This window comes from Oncorhynchus mykiss, chromosome 7 (genome assembly GCF_013265735.2).
Source record: "Oncorhynchus mykiss isolate Arlee chromosome 7, USDA_OmykA_1.1, whole genome shotgun sequence".
Taxonomy (NCBI): Eukaryota; Metazoa; Chordata; class Actinopteri; order Salmoniformes; family Salmonidae; genus Oncorhynchus; species Oncorhynchus mykiss.
The window spans coordinates 79,278,852-79,306,480 of record NC_048571.1 but is presented as its reverse complement, the minus strand read 5'-3'; the positions used below and the strand labels follow the sequence as shown (position 1 = coordinate 79,306,480).

At 45.1% G+C, this 27,629-nt stretch overlaps 1 protein-coding gene across 2 annotated transcripts; it reads left to right on the top strand.

Moving 5' to 3' along the window:
* Window positions 1–4,614: 4,614 nt before the first annotated feature.
* On the top strand, window positions 4,615–27,082 carry ddx27 (DEAD (Asp-Glu-Ala-Asp) box polypeptide 27). Of its 2 annotated transcripts, none has more exons than XM_036984158.1 (21): window positions 4,615–4,841; window positions 5,083–5,232; window positions 5,469–5,528; window positions 5,660–5,858; window positions 5,936–5,979; window positions 6,138–6,224; window positions 6,442–6,547; window positions 6,912–7,085; window positions 7,447–7,597; window positions 8,538–8,637; window positions 8,921–9,062; window positions 12,801–12,954; window positions 13,568–13,649; window positions 14,650–14,827; window positions 18,431–18,537; window positions 19,870–19,966; window positions 20,469–20,560; window positions 22,721–22,841; window positions 26,096–26,192; window positions 26,297–26,374; window positions 26,584–27,082. In XM_036984158.1, exons 1-21 carry the CDS (start codon window positions 4,755–4,757, stop codon window positions 26,597–26,599), a joined length of 2,322 nt encoding a protein of 773 aa, XP_036840053.1. In that variant the 5' UTR covers window positions 4,615–4,754; the 3' UTR covers window positions 26,600–27,082. The 2 variants fall into 2 exon arrangements, with proteins under 2 accessions (XP_036840053.1, XP_036840052.1); XM_036984157.1 differs by having other exon boundaries at window positions 20,418–20,560.
* The last annotated feature ends 547 nt before the right edge of the window (window positions 27,083–27,629 follow it).

The window sequence follows — 27,629 nt, the reverse complement described above, 5'->3', positions numbered from 1 at the left end:
ACAGCAGCTGGAACCAAAAATCTCAAATTTGGACTCATCAGACCAATGTACAGATTTCCACTGGTCTAATGTCCATTGCTCATATTTCTTTGCCCAAGCGAGTCGCTTCTTCTTATTGGTGTCCTTTAGTAGTGGTTTCTTTGCAGCAATTCGACCATGAAGACCTGATTCACAGAGTCTCCTCTGAGCAGTTGATGTTGAGATGTGTCTGTTACTTGAACTCTGTGAAGCATTTATTTGGACTGCAATTTCTGAGGCTGGTAATTCTAATTAATTTATCCTCTGCAGCAGAGGTAACTCTGGGTCTTCCTTTCTTGTGGTGGTCTTCATGAGAGCCAGGTAACTCTAATTAATTTATCCTCTGCAGCAGAGGTAACTCTGGGTCTTCCTTTCTTGTGGTGGTCCTCATGAGAGCCAGTTAACTCTAATGAACTCATCCTCTGCAGCAGAGGTAACTCTGGGTCTTCCTTTCTTGTGGTGGTCCTCATGAGAGACAGTTAACTCTAATGAACTCATCCTCTGCAGCAGAGGTAACTCTGGGTCTTCCTTTCTTGTGGTGGTCTTCATGAGAGACAGGTAACTCTAATGAACTCATCCTCTGCAGCAGAGGTAACTCTGGGTCTTCCTTTCTTGTGGTGGTCCTCATGAGAGCCAGTTAACTCTAATGAACTCATCCTCTGCAGCAGAGGTAACTCTGGGTCTTCCTTTCCTGTGGCGGTCCTCACGAGAGACAGTTAACTCTAATGAACTCATCCTCTGCAGCAGAGGTAACTCTGGGTCTTCCTTTCTTGTGGTGGTCCTCATGAGAGCCAGTTAACTCTAATGAACTCATCCTCTGCAGCAGAGGTAACTCTGGGTCTTCCTTTCTTGTGGTGGTCCTCATGAGAGCCAGTTAACTCTAATGAACTCATCCTCTGCAGCAGAGGTAACTGGGTCTTCCTTTCCTGTGGCGGTCCTCACGAGAGACAGTTAACTCTAATGAACTCATCCTCTGCAGCAGAGGTAACTCTGGGTCTTCCTTTCTTGTGGTGGTCCTCATGAGAGACAGTTAACTCTAATGAACTCATCCTCTGCAGCAGAGGTAACTCTGGGTCTTCCTTTCTTGTGGTGGTCTTCATGAGAGACAGGTAACTCTAATGAACTCATCCTCTGCAGCAGAGGTAACTCTGGGTCTTCCTTTCTTGTGGTGGTCCTCATGAGAGCCAGTTAACTCTAATGAACTCATCCTCTGCAGCAGAGGTAACTCTGGGTCTTCCTTTCCTGTGGCGGTCCTCACGAGAGACAGTTAACTCTAATGAACTCATCCTCTGCAGCAGAGGTAACTCTGGGTCTTCCTTTCTTGTGGTGGTCCTCATGAGAGCCAGTTAACTCTAATGAACTCATCCTCTGCAGCAGAGGTAACTCTGGGTCTTCCTTTCTTGTGGTGGTCCTAATGAGAGCCAGTTAACTCTAATGAACTCATCCTCTGCAGCAGAGGTAACTGGGTCTTCCTTTCCTGTGGCGGTCCTCACGAGAGACAGTTAACTCTAATGAACTCATCCTCTGCAGCAGAGGTAACTCTGGGTCTTCCTTTCTTGTGGTGGTCCTCATGAGAGCCAGTTAACTCTAATGAACTCATCCTCTGCAGCAGAGGTAACTCTGGGTCTTCCTTTCCTGTGGCGGTCCTCACGAGAGACAGTTAACTCTAATGAACTCATCCTCTGCAGCAGAGGTAACTCTGGGTCTTCCTTTCTTGTGGTGGTCCTCATGAGAGCCAGTTAACTCTAATGAACTCATCCTCTGCAGCAGAGGTAACTCTGGGTCTTCCTTTCTTGTGGTGGTCCTCATGAGAGCCAGTTAACTCTAATGAACTCATCCTCTGCAGCAGAGGTAACTGGGTCTTCCTTTCCTGTGGCGGTCCTCACGAGAGACAGTTAACTCTAATGAACTCATCCTCTGCAGCAGAGGTAACTCTGGGTCTTCCTTTCTTGTGGTGGTCCTCATGAGAGCCAGTTAACTCTAATGAACTCATCCTCTGCAGCAGAGGTAACTCTGGGTCTTCCTTTCTTGTGGTGGTCCTCATGAGAGACAGTTAACTCTAATGAACTCATCCTCTGCAGCAGAGGTAACTCTGGGTCTTCCTTTCTTGTGGTGGTCCTCATGAGAGCCAGTTAACTCTAATGAACTCATCATCTGCAGCAGAGGTAACTCTGGGTCTTCCTTTCTTGTGGTGGTCCTCATGAGAGCCAGTTAACTCTAATGAACTCATCCTCTGCAGCAGAGGTAACTCTGGGTCTTCCTTTCCTGTGGCGGTCCTCATGAGAGCCAGTTAACTCTAATGAACTCATCCTCTGCAGCAGAGGTAACTCTGGGTCTTCCTTTCTTGTGGTGGTCCTCATGAGAGCCAGTTAACTCTAATGAACTCATCCTCTGCAGCAGAGGTAACTCTGGGTCTTCCTTTCTTGTGGTGGTCCTCATGAGAGCCAGTTAACTCTAATGAACTCATCCTCTGCAGCAGAGGTAACTCTGGGTCTTCCTTTCTTGTGGTGGTCCTCATGAGAGACAGTTAACTCTAATGAACTCATCCTCTGCAGCAGAGGTAACTCTGGGTCTTCCTTTCTTGTGGTGGTCCTCATGAGAGACAGTTAACTCTAATGAACTCATCCTCTGCAGCAGAGGTACCTCTGGGTCTTCCTTTCTTGTGGTGGTCCTCATGAGAGACAGTTAACTCTAATGAACTTATCCTCTGCAGCAGAGGTAACTCTGGGTCTTCCTTTCCTGTGGCGGTCCTCACGAGAGCCAGTTTCATCATTGGCGCTTGATGGTTTTTGCGACTGCACTTAAAAGTTTCAAAGTACTTGACATTTTCCAGATTGACTGACCTTCCTTGACTATCATTTCTCTTTGCTTATTTGTGCTGTTCTTGCCATAATAAGGACTTGGTCTTCTGTATACCAACCCTACCTCGTTGCAACAAACGCATTAAGAAGGAAAGAAAGTGAACTTTTAACAAGGCACAACTGTTAATTGAAATGGAAAGCTGTCGTCAAGGTAAAGGGTGGCTACTTTGAAAAATAGAAAATATATTTTGATTTGTTTAACACTTTTTTGGTAACTACAGGATTCCTTCCATATGTGGTATTTTATGGTGTTGATGTCTTCCCTATTATTCTACAATGTAGAAAATAGCAAAAATTAAGTAAAAACATGGAATGAGTCGGTATCCAAACATTTACTCAGTACGTTGTTGAAGTAACTTGTTAGCGATTACAGCCTTGAGTCTTCTTGGGTATGACACTACAAGCTTGGCACACGTCTTTGGGTAGTTTCTCCCATTCTTTTCTCCAGATCCTCTCAAGCTCCGTCAGGTTGGATTGGGAGCTTTGCTGCACAGCTATTTTCAGGTCTCTCCAGAGATATTCGATCGGGTTCAAGTCCGGGCTCTGGCTGAGCCACAAGGACATTGAGACTTGTCCTGAAGCCACTCCTGCGATGTCTTGACTGTATTTTTGGTCGTTGTCCTGTTAGAAGGTACATCTTTGCCCTAGTCCCTGCCGCTGAAAAACACCCCCACAGCATGCCACTGCCACCACTATGCTTCACCGTGAGGATGGTGCCAGGTTTGCTCTAGATGTGACGATTGACTTTCAAGCCAAAGAGTTCAATCTTGTTTCTCATGGTCTGAGAGTCCTTTAAGTACCTTTTGGCAAACTCCAAGCAGGCTGTCATGTGCCTTTTACTGAGGTGTGGCTTCTGTCTGGCCACTCTACCATAAAGGCCTGATTGGTGGAGTGCTGCAGAAATGGTTGTCTTTCTGGAAGGTCCTCCCATCTCCACAGAGGAACTCTGGAGCTCTGTCAGAGTGACCATCGGCTCTTGGTCACCACTCTAGCCAAGGCCCTTGTACCCCAATTGCTCAGTCTGGCCGGGCGGACTGCTTTAGGAAGAGTCTTGGTGGTTCCAAACTTCTTACATTTAAGAATGATGAAGGCCACTGTGTTGTTGGGGACCTTCAATGCTGCAGACATTTTTTGTTACCCTTCCCCAGAACTGTGCCTCGACACAATCCTGTCTCTGGGCTCTACAGACAATTCCTTCGACCTCATTGCTTGTTTTTTTGCTTTGACATTCACTGTCAACTGTGTGACCTTATAAAGACAGGTGTGTGCCTTTCAAAATCATGTCAAGTCAATTGAGTTTACTAGAGATGGACTCCAATCAAGTTGTGGACACATCTCAAGGATGATCAATGGAAACACAGGATGCACTTGAGCTCAATTTTGAGTTTCATAGCAAAGGGTCTGAATACTGAATACTTACGTAAATAAGGTATTTCTGTTTTTTATGTTAACACATTTGCAAAAATGTCTAAAAAACAGTTTTCGTTTTGTCCTTATGGGGTATTGTGTGTAGATTTATTAGGAAAATAATTAATTTAATCCAGTTTAGAATGATGCTGTAACGTAACAACATGTGGGAAAAGTAACAGGGTCTGAATACTTTACGAATGCACGGAATATCATTGGTTTATATATGACTTTGCATAACACTACTATCATTACCGCAGATGTAGTGTTGGCCCCGATACCGTAGAGGGCGCTAAACATGTCACGCTAGATAAGGTAACCGGATGTAGAAGACCGTACACTTCCTATTTTGGTACATACACGTGTTGGAACAGGCATCGATTCAACTGGTTAACACCGGCTATCTAGCATTGGGTAACCGAATCACTGTTTTCTTTGGAAATAAAGCTAGTTAACACGAACGGAACCATGCTATCAGATTTGGACCTGGTCGGGACAATTCAGGACCATGACGATGTGCCCGAGGAGCCTGATTCAGAGTCTGACGACGAAGATGTAAGTTTGGAAACAAGCGTGCCAGACAGTCAGTTATACTGATCAAAGTGGCTAGCTAGCTGGGTATCTCACGTTAGTAACCTGAGTGGTAGTTTTGCTATTGCATTTAGGCAATCATTCACTAGCTAGTTAATTTCTTCCAGGACAGAAGTGCCACTGCACTTCTCTGTGTGTTTCTCTTGAAAGTTAGTGTGTTACAATACCAGACATTGTGTTTCATCCCTCCACTCTGTGCTAAAAGGAACAGCCAATAGTACTCAACAAGAAGAAGAAAGCGTTGAAGGGCCATGGCGCTGGGGATTTCAGCGCTGACTTTGAGTTTGGAGAGAGGGATGGACTCTACAGCGAGGACTGGGCTATGGCAGATGTGATGGCACAGCTGAAGAAGAGGGTAGGTTGCAAGTCTAAGAGTATGCAATTTGGCAAAGCCTGGTTACCAGTCTTGTGCTTCAGCCAGCTCCTTTGTTATTTTTTTTGTAGCAAACAGAACTGTCAAATTAGTTGGCCTAAGCGGAGACAGGCTGACATCCAGGCGACTTGCTGATTCAACTCAAAAAGACTGAACTACTGTTACTGAGTCTGTGCCAAATCATACAACACTGAACTAAATGTGTTCTTGTCCTGCAGAAAGCCCCCACCACCTTGGATGAAAAGATTGAGAAAGTACGCAAGAAGCGCAAAACAGAGGTAAGATGTCCTGTAGTTTGAAAAGTTGTTGTACTATGGAACCTGCAGACAAGACACATTACATTTCCTATGAGGACTGCTTCAGTGTTTGTCAATAAGGGCACGTTCCCTTTCCTTCAATGTCTATATAGGAGAAGGCAAAGACGACAGAAAAACCAGAGATTCCCTCAGAGGAAGATGACGATGATGATGAGGAGGAGGAGGAGGAGGAAGAAGATGAGAAACCTGATATAGCCGAAGATGGGGCTGAGGTATCCAATGACGAAGACCAGAGTGGTGATGATGGGGAGGAGTTTACATCAGGGGATGAAGAGGTTCTCACCAAAGCAGGTGGGTAGAGCTTGAAGCATTGTTTTACTTTCGGTATTGACACTCAGTAACTTTTAAACTTGGTTTTACTCTCACAGATACGGTGAGGGACAAAGGCAGAAAGAAGACAAAGGCAGAAGAGGTGAGCTTTGAACAGATGGCTTGTAAGAAATACTTTTGAGTTTCCCACATTTATACTGTAGAGGGATTAACCATGGGACTATTTCTATTGCTAGGACCCTGCTATTGCTGCTATAATAGCTATATAATAGTATGTTTTACTCATTCTCTTACCTACAGCCTCAAGAGGCCTTCTTTGAAGACGCCTCAAACTATGACGACAAACTCATGTTTCCCGACATGAACCTCTCCAGGCCTATTCTTAAGGTGGGTCACGTTCACTTGGAAATCTGTTAGAAAATGAAATTATACCAAGGAGCAGTAGTCCTGCATGTGTTTGACTGAGACTATAGTTGAATAAAAAAACAAATATAGCACTCTGTAATGAAAGTTTCAGCTGAATGTCAGTTGAATGTGTAATTTATGACTGTGTTGGCCAGAAATTGAGAAGTCAGACAAGTTATTTCACGATGTGTGTCCTCAGGCTATCACTGCTATGGGCTTCAAGCAGCCCACTCCCATCCAGAAGGCCTGTGTACCTGTGGGGCTTCTGGGCAAAGACATCTGTGCCTGCGCTGCTACTGGCACCGGTAAAGACATGACAGGACACACACTCACTCACACACAGATAGGCACACATGCACTGCAAGTGTCCATAACATCATCAGATCTTTACTGCATTAACGACAGCAGTTACAACGTGAGTGTTATTTTATGTTAGTAGATTGCCATGTTTTGGCACAGAGTTGCAGCACTCAAGTTTGCTCCCTGCAAGCATACATGCTCACACACACCATATTTACAATGGTATTGTGAAAAAGTCCATCGGTTAAACCTTCCTCTCCCTCCTGCACACACACCTCTCTTTCTCCTTCATTTTCTCTCTTTCTCTCTCCTCCCCTTCCTCTCTTTCTTCGGCCCTCTTCTCCTTCCTCCTCTTCCTCCCTCTTCTAGGTAAGACGGCAGCGTTCATGCTCCCTGTGCTGGAGCGTCTCATCTACAAGCCCAAACAGACCGCAGTGACCCGTGTGCTAGTCCTGGTGCCCACGCGTGAGCTGGGCATCCAGGTGCATGCCGTGGCCCGCCAGCTGGCCCAGTTCACAAGCATCACCACCTGCCTGGCCGTGGGTGAGTGAGAGAACCGTACCACTTGATCCAAAATGGCCCACGGGTTTAGAGCCATATGGCCGACGTCAGTGATCTCGTCTCTGGTAGTATGAAGCTGCTTGGCAACAGTTGTGCAGCTGCCATCCTATTCTGCTCCCAGACCATAGTAGTTGGCTGTTCGGTGGTAATTAATCGTGGATTCGTTTAATATACTTTTCGGTTTACTCCATGGCGTTAATCAACTGGAGATTTTGTCATACGTAAGTTGTGAAGGCAAATATTTAGTTGCATGGAATATAACCAATGAATGTATTGATGTAAAGACAAAGGGTCAGGAATCATGGTGTCTTTTTCTGTGTGTGTGTGTGTGGGTGCCTTGTAGGGGGTCTGGACCTCAAATCCCAGGAGGTGGCATTGCGGATGGGCCCTGACGTCCTGATCGCAACGCCAGGTCGACTGATTGACCACCTGCACAACACGCCCTCTTTTGAGCTCAGCCAGATTGAGATCCTCATCCTGGACGAGGCTGACCGGTAAGAAGGTTATAGGCTGATCCATCCATAGGAATGAATAAGATGCAGTTTTCATTTGTTGGTCTAGTTAATGCATTCGGAAAGTATTCAAACCCCTTGACATTTTTTTTTACATTACATCCTTATTCTAAAATGGATGAAATTGTTTTTTCCCCTCGTCAATCTACACACTATACCCATAATGACAAAGCAAACAGTTTTTTTTTTTAATAAAAATGAAATATAACATTTACGTTAGTATTTTGCCTGTTTACTCAGTACTTTACTCAGCAACTTTGGCAGCGATTACTGCCTTGAGTCTTCTTGGGTATGTCGCTAGAAGCTTGGAACACCTGTATTTGGCGAGTTTCTCCCATTCTTCTCTGCAGATCCTCTCCAGCTCTGTCAGTTTGGATGGGGAACTCAATTTTGTGTCTCATACCAAAGGGTCCAAAATATTTATGTAAATAAGATGTATTTTTTAAATTTACATTTGAAAACATTTCTAAATCTGTTTTCATTATGGTATTGTGTGTAGATTTAAGCAAAAAAAAAATCAATTTTAGAATAAGGCTGTTATGTAATAAAATGTGTAACAAGGGGTCTGAATACTTTCCGAATGCACTATGGCCAAACCCCATACGTCTGGACCATCTCACCACAGATACAGTATTGAGAAGGCCTATCATTTACAGGCTGTATACATTTTCAACATAGGATAGTTATAAAAAATTTTACACAGCAATTCAGGGTCGTATTCATCAGTAGGCACCAAATGGACGAAAACAAACTAAAATGGGGAGTGACCTGGACTTGTCTGATAAAGTCATTTTCGTTTTTTGTTGCTAAACTTTTTAAAATGTTTTCCGTTGTGTGCCCTAATGAATACGGCCCAGATTTCACAGATTTTCCCTTGTATATTGTCATTTCCGTGCATCATAAATGTTTCCTTAAATTGCAGGATGCTGGACGAGTACTTTGAGGAGCAGATGAAGGAGATCATCAGGATGTGTGCCTACCAGAGACAGACCATGCTCTTCTCTGCCACCATGAGTGAAGAGGTGAGGACACAACCTGATTCCTTTATTATCCCATTGGTCACCAAACATAGGTCTAGGATAGATACAGGCTGTGTTCCCAGCTCCGCTCTTACCCACCCGATTCCACTTGTCATCGTCTTGATGATTGGCTGATAAATTGAGTCATGTGTCTGGTCATGGTTTGTGTTGACACATACTGCTTATTATTCCATTCTCATCACTGTGGCTTCGTTTTCCATTCCTTTTCTGTGCCTTTTATTGAAATAGTGTTCACTCACTCACACTCTCTTTTTCTCCTCTCCAGGTGAAAGACTTGGCGTCGGTCTCTCTGAAGCAGCCGGTTCGTATCTTTGTGAACAGTAACACAGACGTGGCGCCCTACCTCAGACAGGAGTTTGTCAGGATCCGACCAGCCAGGGAAGGAGACAGGGAGGCTATTGTGGCCGGTGAGTGGTCTGGACAACTATCACAGTCACATTTGTTCTGTATATTGTAAAGTATAGTACGACATGTAGCGGAACGGTCACTGAAGTATAGTACGACATGTAGCGGAACGGTCACTGTGAAGTATAGTACGACATGTAGCGGAACGGTCACTGTGAAGTATAGTACGACGTGTAGCGGAACGGTCACTGTGAAGTATAGTACGACATGTAGCGGAACGGTCACTGTGAAGTATAGTACGACATGTAGCGGAACGGTCACTGTGAAGTATAGTACGACGTGTAGCGGAACGGTCACTGTGAAGTATAGTACGACATGTAGCGGAACGGTCACTGTGAAGTATAGTACGACATGTAGCGGAACGGTCACTGTGAAGTATAGTACGACATGTAGCGGAACGGTCACTGTGAAGTATAGTGCGACATGTAGCGGAACGGTCACTGTGAAGTATAGTATGACATGTAGCGGAACGGTCACTGTGAAATATAGTACGACATGTAGCGGAACGGTCACTGTGAAGTATAGTATGACATGTAGCGGAACGGTCACTGTAAAATATAGTACGACATGTAGCGGAACGGTCACTGTGAAGTATAGTACGACGTGTAGCGGAACGGTCACTGTGAAGTATAGTACGACATGTAGCGGAACGTTCACTGTGAAGTATAGTACGACATGTAGCGGAACGGTCACTGTGAAGTATAGTACGACATGTAGCGGAACGGTCACTGTGAAGTATAGTACGACGTGTAGCGGAACGGTCACTGAAGTATAGTACGACGTGTAGCGGAACGGTCACTGTGAAGTATAGTACGACATGTAGCGGAACGGTCACTGAAGTATAGTACGACATGTAGCGGAACGGTCACTGTGAAGTATAGTACGACATGTAGCGGAACGGTCACTGTGAAGTATAGTGCGACATGTAGCGGAACGGTCACTGAAGTATAGTACGACATGTAGCGGAACGGTCACTGAAGTATAGTGCGACATGTAGCGGAACGGTCACTGTGAAGTATAGTACGACGTGTAGCGGAACGGTCACTGTGAAGTATAGTACGACATGTAGCGGAACGGTCACTGTGAAGTATAGTACGACATGTAGCGGAACGGTCACTGTGAAGTATAGTACGACATGTAGCGGAACGGTCACTGTGAAGTATAGTACGACATGTAGCGGAACGGTCACTGAAGTATAGTACGACATGTAGCGGAACGGTCACTGAAGTATAGTACGACATGTAGCGGAACGGTCACTGAAGTATAGTACGACATGTAGCGGAACGGTCACTGAAGTATAGTACGACATGTAGCGGAACGGTCACTGAAGTATAGTGCGACATGTAGCGGAACGGTCACTGTGAAGTATAGTACGACATGTAGCGGAACGGTCACTGAAGTATAGTACGACATGTAGCGGAACGGTCACTGTGAAGTATAGTACGACATGTAGCGGAACGGTCACTGTGAAGTATAGTACGACATGTAGCGGAACGGTCACTGAAGTATAGTACGACATGTAGCGGAACGGTCACTGAAGTATAGTACGACATGTAGCGGAACGGTCACTGTGAAGTATAGTACGACATGTAGCGGAACGGTCACTGTGAAGTATAGTACGACATGTAGCGGAACGGTCACTGAAGTATAGTACGACATGTAGCGGAACGGTCACTGTGAAGTATAGTACGACATGTAGCGGAACGGTCACTGAAGTATAGTACGACATGTAGCGGAACGGTCACTGAAGTATAGTACGACGTGTAGCGGAACGGTCACTGTGAAGTATAGTACGACGTGTAGCGGAACGGTCACTGAAGTATAGTACGACATGTAGCGGAACGGTCACTGAAGTATAGTACGACATGTAGCGGAACGGTCACTGAAGTATAGTACGACGTGTAGCGGAACGGTCACTGTGAAGTATAGTACGACGTGTAGCGGAACGGTCACTGTGAAGTATAGTACGACATGTAGCGGAACGGTCACTGTGAAGTATAGTACGACATGTAGCGGAACGGTCACTGTGAAGTATAGTACGACATGTAGCGGAACGGTCACTGTGAAGTATAGTACGACATGTAGCGGAACGGTCACTGTGAAGTATAGTACGACATGTAGCGGAACGGTCACTGTGAAGTATAGTACGACATGTAGCGGAACGGTCACTGAAGTATAGTACGACATGTAGCGGAACGGTCACTGAAGTATAGTGCGACATGTAGCGGAACGGTCACTGAAGTATAGTACGACATGTAGCGGAACGGTCACTGTGAAGTATAGTACGACATGTAGCGGAACGGTCACTGTGAAGTATAGTACGACATGTAGCGGAACGGTCACTGAAGTATAGTACGACATGTAGCGGAACGGTCACTGAAGTATAGTGCGACATGTAGCGGAACGGTCACTGAAGTATAGTACGACATGTAGCGGAACGGTCACTGTGAAGTATAGTACGACATGTAGCGGAACGGTCACTGTGAAGTATAGTACGACATGTAGCGGAACGGTCACTGTGAAGTATAGTACGACATGTAGCGGAACGGTCACTGAAGTATAGTATGACATGTAGCGGAACGGTCACTGTGAAGTATAGTACGACGTGTAGCGGAACGGTCACTGAAGTATAGTACGACATGTAGCGGAACGGTCACTGAAGTATAGTACGACATGTAGCGGAACGTTCACTGTGAAGTATAGTACGACATGTAGCGGAACGGTCACTGTGAAGTATAGTACGACATGTAGCGGAACGGTCACTGTGAAGTATAGTACGACATGTAGCGGAACGGTCACTGTGAAGTATAGTACGACATGTAGCGGAACGGTCACTGTGAAGTATAGTACGACATGTAGCGGAACGGTCACTGTGAAGTATAGTACGACATGTAGCGGAACGTTCACTGTGAAGTATAGTACGACATGTAGCGGAACGGTCACTGTGAAGTATAGTACGACATGTAGCGGAACGGTCACTGTGAAGTATAGTGCGACATGTAGCGGAACGGTCACTGTGAAGTATAGTACGACATGTAGCGGAACGGTCACTGTGAAGTATAGTACGACATGTAGCGGAACGTTCACTGTGAAGTATAGTACGACATGTAGCGGAACGGTCACTGTGAAGTATAGTACGAAATGTAGCGGAACGGTCACTGAAGTATAGTACGACATGTAGCGGAACGGTCACTGTGAAATATAGTACGACATGTAGCGGAACGGTCACTGTGAAGTATAGTACGACATGTAGCGGAACGGTCACTGAAGTATAGTACGACATGTAGCGGAACGGTCACTGAAGTATAGTACGACATGTAGCGGAACGGTCACTGAAGTATAGTACGACATGTAGCGGAACGGTCACTGAAGTATAGTACGACATGTAGCGGAACGGTCACTGTGAAGTATAGTACGACATGTAGCGGAACGGTCACTGTGAAGTATAGTACGACATGTAGCGGAACGGTCACTGTGAAGTATAGTACGACATGTAGCGGAACGGTCACTGTGAAATATAGTACGACATGTAGCGGAACGGTCACTGTGAAGTATAGTACGACATGTAGCGGAACTGTCACTGTGAAGTATAGTACGACATGTAGCGGAACGGTCACTGTGAAGTATAGTGCGACATGTAGCGGAACGGTCACTGTGAAGTATAGTGCTTTTCGATTTCTCTTCCAATCTGGTGAATAACTGTGTGTGTGTGTGTGTTGTCTCCTGGGTCTGTGTCTCAGCTCTGCTGACACGGACCTTCCAGGACCACGTGATGCTGTTCACCCAGACCAAGAAGCAAGCCCACCGGATGCACATCCTCCTGGGCCTGATGGGGCTGAAGGTGGGAGAGCTGCATGGGAACCTGTCCCAGACCCAGAGACTGGAGAGCCTCAGGTACCTAGACTCTTAAAAAAAGAAAAGGTAGTCTAACAGAGCCCAGCTGTACGGTACTGACCCGGTTACACTTCCACACCATAGTTGCTGGGACGGTGCTGTACAGGACAATGTAAAAGGGAACTATCTGAGCCAGCACAGTAGGATTTGGGTCGGCCCTACAGTGTGAATCAGACTTATTTAAAGTAGTAACAGGTATAGTGTATACCCAGCCATACCCATGCCGTGACATGTCTTCAGACAAAGTTGAGTATGCAAGTACCCTGTGACTCACAATACAGTAGCTGGATTGATCTGTTCATAAGAACAGAGATGAGCAGTATGAAGATGCATTCAAATCCAAACCAGGTTTATGTAACATGGATTAAATATTGTATTGTGTTTCCATCATAGTAAATTGTTTCTTGCGTATCCATCATAGTAAATAGTCTGTGTTTCATCATAGTAAATGGTCTGTGTTTCATCATAGTAAATGGTCTGTGTTTCATCATAGTAAATGGTCTGTGTTTCATCATAGTAAATGGTCTGTGTTTCATCATAGTAAATGGTCTGTGTTTCATCATAGTAAATGGTCTGTGTTTCATCATAGTAAATTGTTTGTATCTCATAATAGGCGGTTCAAAGATGAACAGATTGACATCCTTGTGGCCACAGACGTTGCGGCTAGAGGTCTGGATATCGATGGAGTCAAGACGGTAAGGGCTCTCTGTAAAGTGTTTTTGTGTTAGGAATTTAGGTTTCTAAGAAAAATGCCTTACAAGAACACTTGACATTATTGCTTTCATCACTGATTAGTTCGTTTTTGTCACAGATTAGTTGGAAATATCATGATTTCACAAGTGTGCACTTCTTACGAAGTTCAGAAGAGGAGGGGACATTTAGCCCAAAGACTTGCGGAGCTACCGCCCTGCAGAGAGGGGAGGTGGGGGTGGAGCTACCGCCCTGCAGAGAGGGGAGGTGGGGGGTGGAGCTACCGCGCTGCAGAGAGGGGAGGTGGGGGGTGGAGCTACCGCCCTGCAGAGAGGGGAGGTGGGGGGTGGAGCTACCGCCCTGCAGAGAGGGGAGGTGGGGGGTGGAGCTACCGCCCTGCAGAGGTGGGGGGTGGAGCTACCGCCCTGCAGAGGTGGGGGGTGGAGCTACCGCCCTGCAGAGGTGGGGGGTGGAGCTACCGCCCTGCAGAGGTGGGGGGTGGAGCTACCGCCCTGCAGAGAGGGGAGGTGGGGGGTGGAGCTACCGCCCTGCAGAGAGGGGAGGTGGGGGGTGGAGCTACCGCCCTGCAGAGGTGGGGGGTGGAGCTACCGCCCTGCAGAGGTGGGGGGTGGAGCTACCGCCCTGCAGAGGTGGGGGGTGGAGCTACCGCCCTGCAGAGAGGGGAGGTGGGGGGTGAAGCTACCGCCCTGCGGAGGGGAGGTGGGGGGTGGAGCTACCGCCCTGCGGAGGGGGGGTGGGGGGTGGAGCTACCGCCCTGCGGAGGCTGGGGGGTGGAGCTACCGCCCTGCGGAGGAGGGGGGGGGGGTGGCTGCCGCCGCCCTGAACTCAATCAATTAGCCGGCAGAAGACTAGTGGTTAGAGTTTATATCAAAACTGGCCTTCACTGTAGAAATGAACCCATTCTCCTCAGCTGGTCACCATGTCCAACAAGCCATTTTCTTATTATTGAGATGCACCCACTAACGTCCTCGTTCTCCTCCCCAGGTGATTAACTTCACCATGCCCAACACAGTGAAGCACTACGTTCACAGGGTGGGTCGCACGGCCCGTGCCGGCAAGGTCGGTCGCTCTGTGTCCCTGGTGGGCGAGACTGAGAGGAAGATGCTAAAGGACATCGTCAGGAAGGCCAAGACCCCCGTGAAGGCCCGCGTCCTGCCACAAGGTAAAAGCTCAATACCACGACCCTGTTGAAATACTGCAGAAATACATCCTTTCTTCCTCCTATTTGGATCGGTGTTAGCCAGGATATCACCCCTTTACTTTTACCAAACCAACCAATTCATATCGCCAATTACTTCAAGGAAGGATTCATTTCTAAAATATTCAAAAGTCGATTTCTATCTCAATTGGTATCATCTGGGTAAATGAAGAAATAAAACGTCATATCTTTGGTGTGCTTACCACTCATTCAACATACTGTGTGTTGTTCATTTCAAGGAAGAGTCTAGTCCACCAAAATTATACATTTTAATGTTAAATGATTTTATAAAATGTCATGGCCTCTAGGTAAATGGTGTTAGGTTCTGAACAAACTGAGTAAAAACTAAAACGGACAACTAGAAAAAAGCTCAAACCAAGTTTATTCACCAACTGGGTCGTACAGCTGCAAAGTCAAGGCATGATTACACAAGCACATATATTTATAACCTTCTGATAGGCGTGGTCAACTCCTTACACATCTAGACAACCAATACATCTCTGTTTCTAGGCATGAATTTAATTGGTTTCTCTCACTGGTGTACTCATAGCCCTGCCTGTTACATTCCACGCCCATGAAGGTTTTAGTATGTGTGAGAGAGTACTGCAGCAGGAGAGGCATTGTGGTGGGCCTCTCAGGCCCCTCTCTGGAAAGGTTTTAGTATGTGTGAGAGAGTACTGCAGCAGGAGAGGCATTGTGGTGGGCCTCTCAGGCCCCTCTCTGGAAAGGTTTTAGTATGTGTGAGAGAGTACTGCAGCAGGAGAGGCATTGTGGTGGGCCTCTCAGGCCCCTCTCTGAAAAGGTTTTAGTATGTGTGAGAGAGTACTGCAGCAGGAGAGGCATTGTGGTGGGCCTCTCAGGCCCCTCTCTGAAAAGGTTTTAGTATGTGTGAGAGAGTCCTGCAGCAGGAGAGGCATTGTGGTGGGCCTCTCAGGCCCCTCTCTGGAAAGGTTTTAGTATGTGTGAGAGAGTACTGCAGCAGGAGAGGCATTGTGGTGGGCCTCTCAGGCCCCTCTCTGAAAAGGTTTTAGTATGTGTGAGAGAGTACTGCAGCAGGAGAGGCATTGTGGTGGGCCTCTCAGGCCCCTCTCTGGAAAGGTTTTAGTATGTGTGAGAGAGTACTGCAGCAGGAGAGGCATTGTGGTGGGCCTCTCAGGCCCCTCTCTGAAAAGGTTTTAGTATGTGTGAGAGAGTACTGCAGCAGGAGAGGCATTGTGGTGGGCCTCTCAGGCCCCTCTCTGAAAAGGTTTTAGTATGTGTGAGAGAGTACTGCAGCAGGAGAGGCATTGTGGTGGGCCTCTCAGGCCCCTCTCTGAAAAGGTTTTAGTATGTGTGAGAGAGTACTGCAGCAGGAGAGGCATTGTGGTGGGCCTCTCAGGCCCCTCTCTGGAAATGTTTTAGTATGTGTGAGAGAGTACTGCAGCAGGAGAGGCATTGTGGTGGGCCTCTCAGGCCCCTCTCTGGAAATGTTTTAGTATGTGTGAGAGAGTACTGCAGCAGGAGAGGCATTGTGGTGGGCCTCTCAGGCCCCTCTCTGAAAAGGTTTTAGTATGTGTGAGAGAGTACTGCAGCAGGAGAGGCATTGTGGTGAGCCTCTCAGGCCCCTCTCTGAAAAGGTTTTAGTATGTGTGAGAGAGTACTGCAGCAGGAGAGGCATTGTGGTGGGCCTCTCAGGCCCCTCTCTGAAAAGGTTTTAGTATGTGTGAGAGAGTACTGCAGCAGGAGAGGCATTGTGGTGGGCCTCTCAGGCCCCTCTCTGAAAAGGTTTTAGTATGTGTGAGAGAGTACTGCAGCAGGAGAGGCATTGTGGTGAGCCTCTCAGGCCCCTCTCTGGAAAGGTTTTAGTATGTGTGAGAGAGTACTGCAGCAGGAGAGGCATTGTGGTGGGCCTCTCAGGCCCCTCTCTGAAAAGGTTTTAGTATGTGTGAGAGAGTACTGCAGCAGGAGAGGCATTGTGGTGGGCCTCTCAGGCCCCTCTCTGAAAAGGTTTTAGTATGTGTGAGAGAGTACTGCAGCAGGAGAGGCATTGTGGTGGGCCTCTCAGGCCCCTCTCTGGAAAGGTTTTAGTATGTGTGAGAGAGTACTGCAGCAGGAGAGGCATTGTGGTGAGCCTCTCAGGCCCCTCTCTGGAAAGGTTTTAGTATGTGTGAGAGAGTACTGCAGCAGGAGAGGCATTGTGGTGAGCCTCTCAGGCCCCTCTCTGGAAAGGTTTTAGTATGTGTGAGAGAGTACTGCAGCAGGAGAGGCATTGTGGTGAGCCTCTCAGGCCCCTCTCTGAAAAGGTTTTAGTATGTGTGAGAGAGTACTGCAGCAGGAGAGGCATTGTGGTGGGCCTCTCAGGCCCCTCTCTGAAAAGGTTTTAGTATGTGTGAGAGAGTACTGCAGCAGGAGAGGCATTGTGGTGGGCCTCTCAGGCCCCTCTCTGGAAAGGCTTCGTGTCACTTCATCTATTGATTTGACTTCGAGACGCATTCCTCGCTCCTCCTTCAGAGGTGATGTTACTTGTCACATGCGCCGAACACAAGAGGTGTAGACCTGACCGTAAAATGCTTACTTAAAAGCCCTTAACCAACAATGCAGTTTAAGAAAGAGTTAAGAAAATATTTACTAAATATACTAAAGTTTAAAAAAAATAACAATAACGAGGCTATATACAGTGGTTACTGGTACCGAGTCAATGTGTGGAGGTACAGGTCAGTGAAGGAAATTTGTAGGTAGGGGTAAAGTGACTGCATAGATAATAAGCAGCAAGCAGCAGCAGTGCAATGGGGGGGCATTTGATGAATTGTAAGCCTGGGGGTAGATGCTGTTGAGAAGCCTTTTGGTCCTAGACTTGTCGCTCCGGTACCGCTTGCCGTGCGGTAGCAGAGCGAACAGTCTATGACTTGTCAAAGACTCCAGTCACCCAATTTTTTGGGGCCTTCCTCTGACACCGCCTAGTATATAGGTCCTGGATGGCAGGAAGCTTGGTCCCAGTGATGTACTGGGCTGTTCGCACTACCCTCTGTAGCGCCTTGTAGTCAGATGCCGAGCAGTTGCCGACCCAGGCGGTGATGCAACCCCCCCCCCTGTAAGCCTCTACTCCCAGGCTTACAATTCATCAAATGCCCCCCCCATTGCACTGCTGCTACTTGCTGCTTATTATCTATGCAGTCACTTTACCCCTACCTACAAATTTCCTTCACTGACCTGTACCTCCACACATGCTTCTTGATGGTGCAGCTGTAGAACCTTTTGAGGATCTGAGGACCCATGCCAAATCTTTTCCGCCTCCTGAGGGGGAAAGGTGTTGTTGTTCACGACTGTCTTGGTGTGTTTGAACTATAATAGTTTGTTGTTGATGTGGACACCAATGAACTTGAAACTCTCCCGCTCCACTGCAGCCCCGTCGATGAGAATGGGGGCCTGTTTGGCCCACCTTTTCCTGTAGTCCACAATCACCTATTTTGTCTTGCGCACATTGAGGGAGAGGTTGTTGTCCTGACACCACACTGCCAGTTCTCTGATCTCCCTATAGGCTGTCTCATTGTCGTTGGTGATCAGGCCTACAACTTTTCTCTCCTCCAGAGGTGATTCTGAAGTTCAGAGACCTGATTGAGAAGCTGGAGAAGGACGTGTACGCCGTGATGCGTCTGGAGAGAGAGGAGAGGGCCATGTCTCACTCGGAGGCTCAGGTAAAAAGCTGCATATTGTGTGTGTACTAGTGTATTCCTATGCTCATGTCTGTATGTGTGGGTGCTAGTGTATTCCTATGTTCATGTGTGTATGTGTGGGTGCTAGTGTATTCCTATGTTCATGTGTGTGGGTACTAGTGTATTCCTATGCTCATGTGTGTATGTGTGGGTACTAGTGTATTCCTATGCTCATGTGTGTATGTGTGGGTACTAGTGTATTCCTATGCTCATGTGTGTATGTGTGGGTGCTAGTGTATTCCTATGTTCATGTGTGTATGTGTGGGTACTAGTGTATTCCTATGCTCATGTGTGTATGTGTGGGTACTAGTGTATTCCTATGCTCATGTGTGTATGTGTGTGTACTAGTGTATTCCTATGTTCATGTGTGTATGTGTGGGTGCTAGTGTATTCCTATGCTCATGTGTGTATGTGTGGGTGCTAGTGTATTCCTATGCTCATGTGTGTATGTGTGGGTGCTAGTGTATTCCTATGCTCATGTGTGTATGTGTGGGTACTAGTCTATTCCTATGCTCATGTGTGTATGTGTGGGTACTAGTCTATTCCTATGCTCATGTGTGTATGTGTGTGTACTAGTGTATTCCTATGCTCATGTGTGTATGTGTGGGTACTAGTGTATTCCTATGCTCATGTGTGTATGTGTGTGTACTAGTGTATTCCTATGCTCATGTGTGTATGTGTGGGTGCTAGTGTATTCCTATGCTCATGTGTGTATGTGTGGGTACTAGTGTATTCCTATGTTCATGTGTGGGTGCTAGTGTATTCCTATGCTCATGTGTGTATGTGTGGGTACTAGTGTATTCCTATGCTCATGTCTGTATGTGTGGGTACTAGTGTATTCCTATGCTCGTGTGTGTATGTGTGGGTACTAGTGTATTCCTATGCTCATGTGTGTATGTGTGGGTACTAGTCTATTCCTATGCTCATGTGTGTATGTGTGGGTACTAGTCTATTCCTATGCTCATGTGTGTATGTGTGTGTACTAGTGTATTCCTATGCTCATGTGTGTATGTGTGGGTACTAGTGTATTCCTATGCTCATGTGTGTATGTGTGTGTACTAGTGTATTCCTATGCTCATGTGTGTATGTGTGGGTGCTAGTGTATTCCTATGCTCATGTGTGTATGTGTGGGTACTAGTGTATTCCTATGTTCATGTGTGGGTGCTAGTGTATTCCTATGCTCATGTGTGTATGTGTGGGTACTAGTGTATTCCTATGCTCGTGTGTATGTGTGGGTACTAGTGTATTCCTATGCTCATGTGTGTATGTGTGGGTACTAGTGTATTCCTATGCTCATGTGCACGTGTCATTCAGATCAGTGTGGCACAGAAGCGGCTGGCACAGAACGCAGACGAGACGGATCCAAAGAGGATGTGGTTCCAAACGCACGACGAACGCAAAAAAGACCGCAGTGAGTACCACAGACCAACACGCATTACAGGCCTGCCGACCTCCGTACTACGTTCCTCACTACTGCTAGGTGGCGTCTTCTTATCCCAGCATGCCCTTAGATGTGAAACTACATAAAGTGCATTACCATGGACATATCTTCTCACTGCAACCGATGCACATGAACTCAACTACAGCTCAACTAAAACAGGCCCTTGCCTAAGACCCAGCTAGGGTCAGAACTTTGTATGTAAATGAAAATGAGCCTTTTGGGGCAAACTGTCTGTTAGCTGATGTAATTGTTTTCATTGATCTGCTTGTGAGCACATTGTAAAGGTGGGCATATGACCCCTAAAAGCACAGGGACAATTCAGCCCCATCTGCATCATTCATGATTTAACCCTTTCACCCTTGTCTGCCAGTGACCAAAGCTCTGGAGCATCACTTTAACCTTTCACCCTTGTCTCTGCCAGTGACTAAAGCTCTGGAGCATCACTTTAACCTTTCACCCTTGTCTCTGCCAGTGACCAAAGCGCTGGCTGACTTTGACTTGGCCCTGAGAGGAAAAAAGAAGAGAGAGAAGTTCATCAAGGAGGGGAAAAAGAAAGAGTTATCGGTATGTGTGCTCTTTTTTTGGTAGACTACGACTGATTTGTTTTCCTTGATCTTCTGTCTTTTCTCTGTGCACTGAAAAATAATGTTAACAGAATTCACCATGTAGGGTGTTTCCACTCATCATTTTCATATTTTATAGCATCAAAACCATTACATTTGACAAATCTGCTATGTACAGTGCCTTGCGAAAGTATTCGGCCCCCTTGAACTTTGCGACTTTTTGCCACATTTCAGGCTTCAAACATAAAGATATAAAACTGTATTTTTTTGTGAAGAATCAACAACAAGTGGGACACAATCATGAAGTGGAACGACATTTATTGGATTTTTCAAACTTTTTTAACAAATCAAAAACTGAAAAATTGGGCGTGCAAAATTATTCAGCCCCTTTACTTTCAGTGCAGCAAACTCTCTCCAGAAGTTCAGTGAGGATCTCTGAATGATCCAATGTTGACCTAAATGACTAATGATGATAAATACAATCCACCTGTGTGTAATCAAGTCTCCGTATAAATGCACCTGCACTGTGATAGTCTCAGAGGTCCGTTAAAAGCGCAGAGAGCATCATGAAGAACAAGGAACACACCAGGCAGGTCCGAGATACTGTTGTGAAGAAGTTTTAAAGCCGGATTTGGATACAAAAGATTTCCCAAGCTTTAAACATCCCAAGGAGCACTGTGCAAGCGCTAATATTGAAATGGAAGGAGTATCAGACCACTGCAAATCTACCAAGACCTGGCCGTCCCTCTAAACTTTCAGCTCATACAAGGAGAAGACTGATCAGAGATGCAGCCAAGAGGCCCATGATCACTCTGGATGAACTGCAGAGATCTACAGCTGAGGTGGGAGACTCTGTCCATAGGACAACAATCAGTCGTATATTGCACAAATCTGGCCTTTGGTCAGATGAAACCAAAATTGAACTTTTTGGCAACAATGCAAAACGTTTTGTTTGGCATAAAAGCAACACAGCTCATCACCCTGAACACACCATCCAAACATGGTGGTGGCAGCATCATGGTTTGGGCCTGCTTTTCTTCAGCAGGGACAGGGAAGATGGTTAAAATTGATGGGAAGATGGATGGAGCCAAATACAGGACCATTCTGGAAGAAAACCTGATGGAGTCTGCAAAAGACCTGAGACTGGGACGGAGATTTGTCTTCCAACAAGACAATGATCCAAAACATAAAGCAAAATCTACAATGGAATGGTTCAAAAATAAACATATCCAGGTGTTAGAATGGCCAAGTCAAAGTCCAGACCTGAATCCAATCGAGAATCTGAAAACTGCTGTTCACAAATGCTCTCCATCCAACCTCACTGAGCTCGAGCTGTTTTGCAAGGAGGAATGGGAAAAAATGTCACTCTCGATGTGCAAAACTGATAGAGACATACCCCAAGCGACTTACAGCTGTAATCGCAGCAAAAGGTGGCGCTACAAAGTATTAACTTAAGGGGGCTGAATAATTTTGCACGCCCAATTTTTCAGTTTTTGATTTGTTAAAAAAGTTTGAAATATCCAATAAATGTCGTTCCACTTCATGATTGTGTCCCACTTGATGTTGATTCTTCACAAAAAAAGACAGTTTTATATCTTTATGTTTGAAGCCTGAAATGTGGCAAAAGGTCGCAAAGTTCAAGGGGGCCGAATACTTTCGCAAGGCACTGTATGACCTCTTTTCACTAAATATTATATTGAACTAGTTCTAAACCCATGAGGCATGCTGTAAGTCCAACTCAGGCTAGCTCCTTTTTCTGCAATCATTCTTTGTAGTTCTCCGGGTCTACATCTGTCCATATAATCTGAGCTTTATAACTTTGACCATACATTTACAACTAGTGAGATCTTTTCTTCCCCTAGTTTTCACCACTGAAATTAAATGAACTATGGTGACATTTGTGTTGTGAATGACCACATATCCCTATCATGTCTATGTAACTTGAAATACATGGTCATATACATGTTAAATATACAGGATATCATGTATCAGGGTTGAGGTACATTTTCTGGAATAGGAAATTCAGTTAACTTCCTGAATTTCTATGATTTGACCCCAACCCTGTTGCGTACAAACATTATTCATCATATTTTTTGTCAAGTGCTATTCTGGTTAGCTATGTATCTTTCCAGTCACTGTTTTCTCTCTGTGTTCTTCTCAGTCTGAGGATAGAGCAGAGTTTGAGGTCCTCAAGTCCCAGATGTACGCTGAGCGATCAGCCAAGAGGGACCGGAAACCCAAACGAGCCAGAGCCATGCCAGAGGACGAGCCTGTTCAGAAAGGTGGGACTCATATTCTATAAAGAACTGGGCACATTCACAAAAAGTGCTGATCAGATTAGATCAGAATGAATTGGATCATAATGAAGAATGAATAATGTTACATGGACAGGGGGTGGGGGGCCTAATCCTAGATCAGTACTCCTACTGAGACTATGACCTGATCCTAGATCAGCGCTCTGACTGAGACTCTTTATGACCGGATTCTAGATCAGTACTCCTACTGAGACTATGACCTGATCCTAGATCAGCACTCTGACTCTGAGACACTTTATGACCGGATTCTAGATCAGTACTCCTACTGAGACTATGACCTGATCCTAGATCAGCACTCTGACTCTGAGACTCTTTATGAATGCAGGCCCTGGTCTTTCATTTTCTATGCTCCCAAGTGGCTTGTAAGACTTCCACGGCCACCACTATCATCCTGATGTGGACATGAACCAGAAGAAGCACTTTGGTGTTTCATATCTGATTGCAGTGTGCAGGCTCACCTCTTCCTGTTTTATCCAGCAGTGAACAAAATGTTTTTTGTGTGTGAAGCAGTTTATTTAATTTTTTTGCTGCATGCGTTGGGACCCTTGTTTCAGGTTCTGTGTGCTTTCTTAAGATATATAAAACAGTTTACACGGTGCCTCTCCTTACAACTGTTAGGTCAATTCACCTCTGTTCTCCAGCCTCATACTACCCTGCTGGCTGCATAAATACAGGGTCCTACTACATAACGAAATACTGGGTCCTACAACATAACGAAATACTGGGTCCTACAACATAACGAAATACTGGGTCCTACAACATAACGAAATACTGGGTCCTACTACATAACTAAATACTGGGTCCTACTACATAACTAAATACTGGGTCCTACTACATAACGAAATACCGGGTCCTACTACATAACTAAATACTGGGTCCTACTACATAACTAAATACTGGGTCCTACTACATAACTAAATACTGGGTCCTACTACATAACTAAATACTGGGTCCTACTACATAACTAAATACTGGGTCCTACTACATAACTAAATACTGGGTCCTACTACATAACTAAATACTGGGTCCTACAACATAACGAAATACTGGGTCCTACTACATAACGAAATACTGGGTCCTACAACATAACGAAATACTGGGTCCTACTACATAACGAAATACTGGGTCCTACTACATAACTAAATACTGGGTCCTACAACATAACGAAATACTGGGTCCTACAACATAACGAAATACTGGGTCCTACAACATAACGAAATACTGGGTCCTACTACATAACTAAATGCGGGGTCCTACAACATAACGAAATACTGGGTCCTACAACATAACGAAATACTGGGTCCTACAACATAACTAAATACTGGGTCCTACAACATAACGAAATACTGGGTCCTACTACATAACGAAATACTGGGTCCTACAACATAACGAAATACTGGGTCCTACAACATAACGAAATACTGGGTCCTACTACATAACGAAATACTGGGTCCTACAACATAACGAAATACTGGGTCCTACAACATAACGAAATACTGGGTCCTACAACATAACGAAATACTGGGTCCTACAACATAACGAAATACTGGGTCCTACTACATAACGAAATACTGGGTCCTACAACATAACGAAATACCGGGTCCTACAACATAACGAAATACTGGGTCCTACAACATAACGAAATACTGGGTCCTACAACATAACGAAATACTGGGTCCTACAACATAACGAAATACTGGGTCCTACAACATAACGAAATACTGGGTCCTACTACATAACGAAATACTGGGTCCTACAACATAACGAAATACCGGGTCCTACAACATAACTAAATACTGGGTCCTACAACATAACGAAATACTGGGTCCTACAACATAACGAAATACTGGGTCCTACAACATAACGAAATACCGGGTCCTACAACATAACGAAATACCGGGTCCTACAACATAACGAAATACTGGGTCCTACAACATAACGAAATACTGGGTCCTACAACATAACGAAATACTGGGTCCTACAACATAACGAAATACTGGGTCCTACTACATAACGAAATACCGGGTCCTACAACATAACGAAATACCGGGTCCTACAACATAACTAAATACTGGGTCCTACAACATAACGAAATACTGGGTCCTACAACATAACGAAATACTGGGTCCTACAACATAACGAAATACTGGGTCCTACTACATAACTAAATACAGGGTCCTACTACATAACGAAATACTGGGTCCTACTACATAACGAAATACTGGGTCCTACAACATAACGAAATACTGGGTCCTACTACATAACGAAATACTGGGTCCTACAACATAACGAAATACTGGGTCCTACAACATAACGAAATACCGGGTCCTACAACATAACGAAATACTGGGTCCTACAACATAACGAAATACTGGGTCCTACAACATAACGAAATACTGGGTCCTACAACATAACGAAATACTGGGTCCTACAACATAACGAAATACTGGGTCCTACAACATAACGAAATACCGGGTCCTACAACATAACTAAATACTGGGTCCTACAACATAACGAAATACTGGGTCCTACAACATAACGAAATACTGGGTCCTACAACATAACGAAATACTGGGTCCTACAACTTAACGAAATACTGGGTCCTACTACATAACGAAATACTGGGTCCTACTACATAACTAAATACAGGGTCCTACTACATAACGAAATACTGGGTCCTACAACATAACGAAATACTGGGTCCTACTACATAACGAAATACTGGGTCCTACAACATAACGAAATACTGGGTCCTACTACATAACTAAATACTGGGTCCTACAACATAACGAAATACTGGGTCCTACAACATAACTAAATACTGGGTCCTACAACATAACGAAATACTGGGTCCTACAACATAACGAAATACTGGGTCCTACTACATAACGAAATACTGGGTCCTACAACATAACGAAATACTGGGTCCTACTACATAACGAAATACTGGGTCCTACAACATAACTAAATGCGGGGTCCTACTACATAACTAAATGCGGGGTCCTACTACATAACTAAATGCGGGGTCCTACTACATAACTAAATGCGGGGTCCTACTACATAACTAAATGCGGGGTCCTACTACATAACTAAATGCGGGGTCCTACTACATAACTAAATGCGGGGTCCTACTACATAACTAAATGCGGGGTCCTACTACATAACTAAATGCGGGGTCCTACAACACAACTCATGGATTGTCTGTATTTCTTTGCGTTTAGGTGCGAAACAGAAAGCTGGTAAACCAGCCAAGAAGTCTGTATTTGACAAAGAACTTACAAACACCAGTAAGAAAGCACTCAAGCAGTACAGAGCTGGGTAAGTGTCTTTCCTGAATGTAGTTAATACCTGTAACTCCATTGAAACGTTTACAACCACACAGGAAATCTATCTGTATGTAATGTCTTTTATTTCACCCTCAGACCCTCCTTTGAGGATAAGAAGAGGCTTGGAATTCCAACGAACAAGAAAGGAGGCGGTGGCTTCAAGTCCAAGGCCAAGTAAGTGATGTCATATTTAGTGGATTCCTCTTCAACGTAGTCTGGTGGATATTGCATCTTACAATGGCTCATGTTTATCCATACTTTTCTGTCGTTTTTTTGCTGCTGCTCCAATGCCATCTCCATGTGTACTGTGTCATAGAAATGTAATTCATTAATTATGTTTCTATGCACTTTAATAATGTTTTGATACACTGGTTCTGTTTCAGGTTTAGGAGAAAGTAAGAGCTGCCTTGATGGGAAAATGACAAGATATGCAATTTGGATGGATGGATTCACCTCCAGTGTGTCTTTTGTTTTGAGTGTCTGTCTTCCTAAATCAGTGCTTTCCCACTTTTCAGTGGGGGCATAATGGAAATAGACTGGAAAGGTTTTGGCTGAAATCCTTTCATTAGCCTCAGATTGCACTCTGCGTCCTCTCTTAGTTTTTATATGTCAGACCTACACACACGCAAACAAACATACAGGTTGCAGTGTGTAACCATACCGTGGTTTTATGTAACCTGTTGTGGCTTCACTTAAAAATATGTAATGCTGAGAAACATATGTTCTTCTGAAGATAATAAAAGTTGAATATGTATTATTCTGAGCGATGGGTTTTTCATGAGTCTCGAATGGCCATCATCGTCCTTGCAGTAGTGAAAATCCATGTAGGGATTATGTTGGTTTTTGTTGAAATGGTGTGTCAATAAATATACAAAATGGTGATGCATGGCCTGTTTTCATAAGACCACTAGTTAGCCCACTATAAATCCTCATCCCCAGGCTCAATTGCTACAACAGAGAAGTCTGACGTTTACATACACCTTAGCCAAATACAATTAAACTCAGTTTTTCACAATTACTGACATTTAATTACAGTAAAAATTCCCTGTCTTAGGTCTGTTGGATCACTACTTTATTTTAAGAATGTGTAATGTCAGAATAATAGTAGAGAGAATTATTTATTTCAGCTTTTATTTCTTTCATCACATTCCCAGTGGGTCAGAAGTTTACATACACTCAATTTAGTATTTGGCAGCATTGTCTTTAAATTGTTTAACTTGGGTTAAACGTTTTGGGTAGCCTACCACAAGTTTCCCACAATAAGTTGGGTGAATTTTGGCCCATTTCCTCCTGACAGCTGGTGTAACTGAGTCAGGTTTGTAGGCCTCCTTGCTCACACACGCTTTTTCAGGTCTGCCCACAAATGTTCTATAGAATTGAGGTCAGGGCTTTGTGATGGCCACTCAATACCTTGACTTTGTTGTCCTTA

Bases quoted from the DNA above. Each gene is read 5' to 3' on its own strand.
- ddx27 (XM_036984157.1), top strand. From the start codon at position 4,755: ATGCTATCAGATTTGGACCTGGTCGGGACAATTCAGGACCATGACGAT. The intron at 5,859-5,935 runs GTGGGTAGAGCT...TTACTCTCACAG, and splicing joins AGAGGTTCTCACCAAAGCAG to ATACGGTGAGGGACAAAGGC. The intron at 8,638-8,920 runs GTGAGGACACAA...TCTCCTCTCCAG, and splicing joins CTGCCACCATGAGTGAAGAG to GTGAAAGACTTGGCGTCGGT.